We start from the raw sequence: 8,779 nt of genomic DNA on the forward strand, positions 1-8,779 counted from the left end.
GCAGTCATAAAAATTAATGAGGATGCTTTACCCAAAGATATGAAAAGATTTCAAATGTTAAGTGAAAAAAACCACAAGGTGCAAAACAGTGTGAAGAGTATGGTACCATTCGTATAAAAAGGGAGGAGGGGAATACATACGTATTTGCTGGTTTATGAATAAAATACTTGCAGAAGACTATATACAAAACTGGCAGTATTATTTGCCTCCTAGATGGCTGAGGAACGGAATGAGAGGAACATTTTCAATGTAAGCCCCTTTGTAACTTTTGAACCACGTGAATATACTTCCTATTCAAACCAAAACCAATTGCCATCTAGTCAGTTCTGACTCATAGCAACCCTACAGGACAGAGTAGAGCTGCCACATAGAGTTTCCAAGGAGCGCCTGGGGGATTCGAACTGCTGACCTTTCAGTTAGCAGCCTTAGCACTTAACCACTATGCCACCAGGGTTTCCTCCTATTCAACAGATAAATAAAATATAACTTTTTTAAAAAAAAGGATTCATGTGACTGAGGAAAGTACATTAACCTGAGGGTACACAGACCTGAATTTTAGTTCCTGTATTTACCTCACATTAGGCTAGTCACACATTGCTGACCAGCCGCTCCTTCCCCCCACCTCACTCCCAAGTTCTATGTATTTTTCACCAAAACATGAAGGTTATAAAAAGTTCATAATGAGGATTATGAACAATTAAATGATTCAACATAAGAGGCTGAATTCACACTCCTCTTTAAGTCCCTAGCAGCAGAACAAGTGTCCATTAAGTTTCATTTCTCTTTCTACCAGTAGATGGGGTTAGTGAGTATGATAACATGCCTTTTATCAAGTTAGAAACTTGCCCTCAAAGGTGAAAGCCTTAGAGTCAAAAAAATTTAGAGTTAGACAGAGCCTTAGAATTCAGCCTTACTCCCGTATTTTACATATGAGGAAAACGATTTCCAGCGAGGTCCAAGTCTGGCACAATAAAGACTGACACCCGTATCTTATCATTTCTAACAAGTCCTGTTTACTATTTTTGCAAGCCAAAAAACTAAAACTCAGGACTTCCCGGGGGTGCAAATTTCAATCAGTCAATCAAGACTTATTTATCATCATACGCTTTTTTAAAATTAAAGAATTATGATAAGGTGGTCTCTAAACATTAACTTAAAGCATAATGTCAAAATTTACAGATATGACTATTAAATAGCTCTTTAAAGTATCTAATTTTGAAACAGCCAAAACAATTCATTTCATTGTTTAAAATTAACACCAAATGATTCTTTCAGAAATAAAACCTTTCTCCCTATTGTCATTTTACATGTAATACAGGCAATTCCTGAGGTTTCCTGGGTGGTGCAAACAGTTAAGTACTTGACTACTGACTGAAAAGGTGGCAGTTCAAACCTACCCAAAGGTACCTTGGAAGACAGGCCTGGTGATATGCTCTCAAAAAGTCACAGACTTAAAAACCCTATGGAGGAGTTCTACTCTGCACACATAGGGTCACCATGAGTCAGAATCCACTCAAAGACAACTAACAACAGGCAATTCCCGACTTAGAAATGTTATGGGTTAACCTCTTATACTGACTTACTTACAAAAAAACCTAAACCCATTGCCGTCGAGTCGATTCCGACTCATAGTGACCCTATAGGATGGAGCAGAATTGCCCCATGGAGTTTCCAAGGAGCATCTGGTCGATTTGAACTGCCGACCTTTTGGTTAGCAGCAGTAGCACTTAACCAGTACACCACCAGGGTTTCCTGACTGGCTTAGGAGCAGCCCAAATGTCCAGAAATAATAGAGGTATTATTTAGTAAATATTATGTATCTCTTAAAATGATCTTTTTAATAATTCTGAGTAGGTAATATAGTGTAATGGTGATAAGCACCAACCCTGGAGCCACACTGCCTGGTTCAAATCCTGGCTCCACCACTTGCTAGCCCTGTGACCTCAGGCAAATTTCTTCTCCTCCTCCAGCCTTGGCTTCCCTACTATAAAATAGAGATAACAGCAGTACCTACCTTACAGGGTTGCTGTGAGAATTTAAGGAGTTAATACATGTAAAGTGCTCAGAACAGCATCAGCATAGAGTATATGAGGGCAGCAAAGCTCAAGCATCCTGGAATGATTTATTCCTTTTAAAGAGGATGCTTGCCCAACTAGATGGTGCCCAGCTTACGACCACTGACTGTTCTGACAGAGGTCACAATAGAAGCTCCCAGACAAAGCTAGAAAAAAATGTAGAACAAAATTCTAACTCACAAACACAAAAAGACCAGACTTGCTCACTTAACAGAGACTAGAAAAACCCTGAGAGTAAGGCCCCTGGATACCCTGATAGCTCAGTAACAAAGTCATTCCTGAGGTTTCCCCTTAAGCCAAAATTTAGACAGGCGCATATAAAACAAAATGAGACTAAACGGGCACACCAGCCCAGGGGCAAGGACAAGAAGGCAGGAGGGGATAGGAAGGCTGGTAATGGGGAAAACAAGGTCGAGAAGGGAGAGTGTTCACATGTCGTCAGGTTGGCAACCAATGTCACAAAACAATATGTGTACTAACTGTTTAATGAGAAACTTGTTTTCCCTGTAAACATTCATCTAAAGTACAATTTTAAAAAGTTAGAAAAAAAAAAAAAAGAGGATGTTTGCTAACCCAAGATAATTTTTAATTGGATCTCATGAACTGTAACAGAATAAAGTAGGGGCAAAAGAAAAGTAAAATGTTAAGAGTCAGCCAGCCCTGCTTTAGAGTCTGTTATGTTGAATGGTCTCTAAATCTGTCCTGGAGTGCCTAGCTTCTGCCTTCTCTCATGCCTTGACCAGAGTACTCTGAACACTCAAGTTTTTTCTCCAAGACTAAATGTTGGTGATTGGTGGGGGAGAATGACAGAAGCAGTCATTGTATAAACCATTTTTGAAAGGGTTATTGGTGGGAGCAGGGAGCAAGTCAGAAGAATGAATGGCCCACCTATTCTTGTGCAATCTGAATTCAGTTTTCTCACTTAAGAGCAAATGCAGAACCTTTGGGGAAGACCTTGTCTGTCCTTTTTCTTCTTTCCCTCATTCCCCTTTACTCTTCCAAAGTATCTAGCGTGAGATTTGCATTAGCACAGGATTTCTTGATTAGACTTGGGAGCCAAAGCCAGAACTTCAGAAAGTGCTTAGAGTTGACAGTGAAGGGAAGTACTCTTTCATCCCCACTCAAACCCTGGCTAACTCTACTTCTCAGTCCCTTATAAAATACTATCTTTTCTCTTTATAAAAGTCTTCAGGCCACTATGCAAATCTTTATTACAGGCGAACCCTCCCCTGGCTTGATCTCAAGACAGTATGAGTAAACTCCCATATTCTCTCACTGATGTAGATAGATAGGCTAGCATTGATCTGAATAAATAGTGTACATTTATGTTAAGTATGCATGTGTTCTCAAACAGTACCCGTCTATTTTATTTATACGTCATATTCACAACAGGATCTTATAAAAGCTTAAATTTTATTCAGATGAAGGAGGGAAAAGTCCAATTTGATAGGCCTGAGACGACCCCTGCATGGAGGAAAGGCACAGGGCCCCGCTTTACCACTTTGTTCCAGGGTGATTCATAATGTGTCATTGTCTCGGGCTTATTTCTTCAACTGTAAATGGGGAATCAAAGAGTAACAGGTACCTTATGGCCTGTTTAAAGAATTAACTTTAAAGACAATAAAGCACTATGCAAATATTCTAGTCTTAGTATTCTTACATATATACACGCTCTCAACATATAAGATCCCCGGGTGGTGCAAACAGTTTGCGTTCATCTACTAACCAGCAGATTGGTGGTTCAAACCCACCCAGAGGTGCTCAGGGAGAAATGCCTGGTAATCTGCTTACGTTAAGATTACAGCCAAGAAAACCCTATGGAGCGCAATTCCACTGTAACACATGGGGTTGCCATGAGTCCGAATCCACTCTGTTCCACGAGTTTGGTTTCTATGTATATACTGGAGCCCTGGTGGTGCAGTGGTTAAGTGCTTAGCTGCTAACCAAAAGTCAGCAGTTCAAACGGGCAGCTCCTTGGAAACCCTATGGGGCAGTTCTACTCTGTCCTATGGGGTCGCTGTGAGTTGGAATAGACTCGATGGCACACAACAAATGTATATACTTCTATTAACTACAGAGAAGCGTTTAAAGAGAGAATGGAGATACTCAGAGTTCACTATAAGGTTAAATGTGAAAGGAATATCAGCAACCCAAGAAAAATCAACCGGGGTAGGTTTCATTCGAGGGTGCTGAGAACCTGGAGAAACTACTTTGATCTTTGGTCCGACACTCCTAACCTATGACCGCTGGGCTCACAGGAGGTCTCAGTCGCATCCACAGAGGGCATTCTTTCATTTTAGCTCTGCCGTTTGCTTTCCTAGAGCCCTCCGCCTCTCTCGCTCCACGTCCGGGCGCCCCCACCACCATCTCACTTCAGCAACGCTCCGCGGGGTCCATTCTGACCCTTCGCCTACCCGCTCGCAGCGCCCAGCCCCTAGCATGCTTCGGAAACTCCTTCCCCTGACCTTAGAACACGGAAGACGGAAAAAGGAGTGTACCCGGGCCCCACTCTCTAAACCCGATGAGGAGCCGGGCATGCGCAGAGCTGCGGCGGGCTACGGAGCCGGGACGGACGACCGGGCACAGCCCCGACCAGAAGCCGCCTCCGTAGACCCCAGGTTACCCGGCCTCCTGGACCCCTTCCGGCAGGCCTCGCGGGACGCGACGAGACTGGGCCAGTGGGGCTGCGCCCCCAGGAGGAGGAGGGCCGCGGGCGGAGGCGGAGCCGACGCCGGGTGCCGGCAGGCCGGCGGGACGCTGCGTACCTGGTAGCGGCCGCTGAGCAGCTGGCTCCGCGATGGCGTGCACAGCGGCTGTACGTAGTAGTTGTCCAGCCGCACCCCCCCGGCCGCCAGCGCGTCCAGGTGCGGCGTGCGGATGCTCGAGCCGTGGAAGCCCACGTCGTTCCAGCCCAGGTCGTCGGCCAGCAAGAAGACGAGGTGGGGCGGCCGGCCGGCCGAGCATGATGGCGGCGGCAGCAGCAGCAGCAGCAGGAGGAGCAGCGGAGGCAGGACGGCGGAGAGGAGCGGGCTCGGGCTGGGGCTTCGGGGCAGGCTCGCCGCGCCGCGCGGGCCCATCCTTCGCTCTCCACCGTCTCCGCTCCTGTGGCGCCGCCAGCGCCCGGCACCACTTATAGAATCAGGAACTGGGCTGCCAGGGGCTGCTCCGCCCCACAGTGGGACTTCCACCCCCGGCGGGCCGCGAACACGGGCTCGAGGGGCCCAGCGCCGGAGCCCCAGCCGCCTCTAACCCGGCTCCGGGCAGGTGTGGCGGGGGCGGAGCCGGCGGAGAAGAACCGTGGGGCTCCTGCTGCCCAACTCCGTGGAAACTCGGTTGACCTGAAAGGGGCCCAGGCCCGATGCCTTTCGCAGTGGTGAACTGGGTGCAAAGTTGTGAGCCTAACACAAACTCAGTTCTGACTCCAGATTCTGGGCTGTGAGTTTTTAAAGAAAGAATCATTTCTAACAAAAGAGCCCTGTCTGGGACAAGTATGAGGAAGGGGAATGGACAGAGGTTCAGACCTCGGTTCAGATTCATGTGTGGGAACTGTCCACCCGGGAAACCACTCCCTCCCCACTAGCAAACAGGGCCAACGACACAATCCAGCTGCGGGGTGCATTTTTGAAGGTGCAGTTTTACTTCCAGGCTGCCCTGGGGGTTGTTTCTAGGCACTGGTGACAAAAAACAGTTTGCGCTCGGCTAGTACCGAAAATGTTGGCGGTTTGAACCCACCCAGCAGTGCCCCAGAAGAAAGGCCTGGTGATCTTCTGTAAAGATTGCCAAAACCAAACCAAACCTGTTACGTGGAGTCGACCCCAACTCATAGCGACCCTATAGGACAGAGTAGAACTGTCCCATACAGGTTCCAAGGAGTGCCTGGTGGATTCAAACTGGTAACCTTTTGATTAGCAGCTATAGCTCTTAAGCATTAAGCCACCAGGGCTTCCCTGCAAAGATTACAGCCCAGAAAATCCTACGGATCGTGGTTTTACTCACGGGGCGTCACCACGGGTTGGAAGCACTGGACAGCGAAGGGATTAGTTTTTGGTTTCGGAAGATCATTGAGTGAGCTCATTATCTTCTCCAGGTATGAGCCAATTCAGAGCTGGCTCCCCAACGATCAGTGAACCAAAGAAGTATCTAATTTGCCTGAAAGATAACGTGGAAAGAAGTATTTCCTTATTCTTACGCTTCTTGAATTGAGACGTTAACCTGTAACTGCTATATTCCCGTTGTTATGGAAGACTATTCCTGCCTACTCTATATCATAACAAGTATAGGGGGAAATTTTTGCATTGCCTAAACACTGTTCAAGGTTCTTTTGAGTTTCCAAGAGATCTTTTACAACTCTGTAAATTTTAGATAACTGATAGCAGTGGACAGTAATTCTTGTTTATTGACATGCAAATGAATTCTGTCTAGTGGAAGGACAATCCCCACCACCAAAACCAAAAACCAAACCTGTCGCCATTGAGTGGATTCTGACTCATAGCGACTGTATAGGACAGGGTAGGACTGCCCCATTGGGTTTCCAAGGAGTGCCTGGTAGATTCAGACTGCCCACCTTTTGGTTAGCAGCTGTAGCTCTTAACCAGTACACCACCCGGTTTTCTGCCCATCACCACTGTGACCATGAAATAAACAGTTTTGCTTCCATTTGCACATTTATTTTAATATTCCTGATCTATTCTGTAAGTCCTTTGAACTGATTTTAACACCTTACCAGTTTCCTCATTAATGAGTTAAATAAAATATTTAACACATTTATTTTTTATTTTTATATCTGTATGAGTCATAATTTTACCTTTTTAAAGAAATTATCCTTTAACACATGAAATACTTACTTTTACATATCTATACTGTTTCCTTTGCATGAAGTAGATGAGTTTGTATTGCGTCCACTTTTCATATATAGTGTAATCAATGAAATTTCGCAGGAAAAAACATTTTAGCTAACTAAATTTTTAAAAGAATAATTTTGAAAAGCTGTTTGACTCTTATCATGTTAAAACTGAAAAGTTTCGTTTAAAGGCCCTGTAACAGACCTTAAAGGACGGAAGATTTTCATGGTGGCTCTTGAATGCCCTTCTCCCCCATAGCTGTTCTTCCCTACCCTTCTTGATAAAAGTCAAACTGCTCAAACAGTGGCTGCTAATCTGCAAGAACAAATCCGCCTTTGACCAGCTAGCTGAACTAGTTCCTCAAACAGCTAACTTTGCACGACCCTTCTCATGCACTTTCAAATAAAGACCTATACTAAGGGCGCTCTGGAAGTGCGAAAGAGAAGAGTTAAATCTAGTTTTCATATGTGTTGAACACCTACAATGCACAGTAAATGATTTGATGCTGCAGGAAATACAAATAAGAATCGGATAGGCAGATAAATAAAATTGATAATCCATACACCGAAAGATTATTTAGCCGTGAAAAACAATGAAGTACTAATTCATGTTCCAACATGGTTGAACCTTGAAAACATCATGCTAAGTGAAAGAAGCCAGTCGAAAAGATCATATGTTGTATGCTTCCATTTATATGAAATGTCCAGAACAGGCAAATCTATATAGACAGAAAGTAGATTAGTAGTTGCTTAGGGCTGGGGGACTTGAGGGAAAAATAGAGTGACTGTTAATGGGTATGGAGTTTCTTTTTGAGGTGATGAAAATGATCTAAAATTGATTGTGGTGATGGTCGCACAACTCTGAATATACTGAAAACCGTTGACCTGGGTGAATCTTACGGGGTATAAATTATATCTCAATAAGACCATTTTATATATGTATAAAATGAACAACATGAGATATAAAAAAGACACTGACTGGCTTATGAAGTTTACAGATTCTGAGCATCACCTATATGGTAAGGGCACATATCCTCCAAAACTGAATAGAAATCAAACTTGACTGTATGGTGCTATATCTTTAGAGCTTTTTGGTAATCTCGACACATTCTGTAGTTGGGCTGTATCAGTGGTTCTCAACCCTAACTGCACATTAAAATTACAGGGGAGTTTTAAAAAAAAGTCCTGCCCACATCTGACCAATTAAATCAGAATCTCTGGGGGATAGGGGTCAGGCACCTGGACTTTTAAAAAAGCTTCCCCCATTATTTCAATGTGCAGCCAGGGTTGAGAGTAAATGGACTAGATCCACATTAAAAATTTCATATATGCGTGTGTGTGTAGATAAATAGAGAGATATACATGAAACTAGGACTGTGCTGTCGGGATCATGAGGGCAGACACTTCTTTATCTAGTCTACCATTGAATCCCCAGGGCCTAGCAGCTTTCTGGTACAGTGTTCAATAAGTACTTACTGAATAATGACATGAAATACCTATTTCCCCTTCATATAAGTCTAAAACACTGGCCAAAACACAAGAAGTCATTTAATAAAACCATTACTTTTGTATAACCACAGTACAGACATCAAAATCAGGACATGAGCAATGATAGAATACTGTTAATTTCATTCCAAACTACATGCACACTGGAGAAACAAAGCCAACTGTCAGAGACATCGTGGGTATTTTCAGTTTTCAAGGCAAACGCACTCATACCAGATTTTTCACCCTTGGTGTGTCACTAATCTTTGCATAATACCCCTAGGCTAAAAGAATTATTTAATGGTTCAGTTTGTTAAATTGGGCCCAAATATTTTAATAGTAGTAGTTCTACAGTGTCTGCCTCACTTGCAAATTGCAT

At 44.0% G+C, this 8,779-nt stretch overlaps 1 protein-coding gene across 4 annotated transcripts in view; it reads right to left on the bottom strand.

The window, feature by feature from the left end:
• The window catches only part of ARSB (arylsulfatase B), a 211,130-nt gene extending 205,687 nt beyond the window's left edge, over positions 1-5,443 (bottom strand). Inside the window, exon 1 of one of the 4 annotated variants that reach the window (XM_049866402.1) lies at positions 4,841-5,443. In XM_049866402.1, the coding sequence (XP_049722359.1) occupies positions 4,841-5,152 (312 nt within the window). In that variant the 5' untranslated portion in view covers positions 5,153-5,443. The other 3 variants (XM_049866374.1, XM_049866382.1, XM_049866392.1) reach the window with 3 other exon arrangements.
• Positions 5,444-8,779: the final 3,336 nt, after the last annotated feature.

The sequence above is a fragment of the Elephas maximus genome, chromosome 2 (assembly GCF_024166365.1).
Source record: "Elephas maximus indicus isolate mEleMax1 chromosome 2, mEleMax1 primary haplotype, whole genome shotgun sequence".
NCBI classification, from domain to species: domain Eukaryota; kingdom Metazoa; phylum Chordata; class Mammalia; order Proboscidea; family Elephantidae; genus Elephas; species Elephas maximus.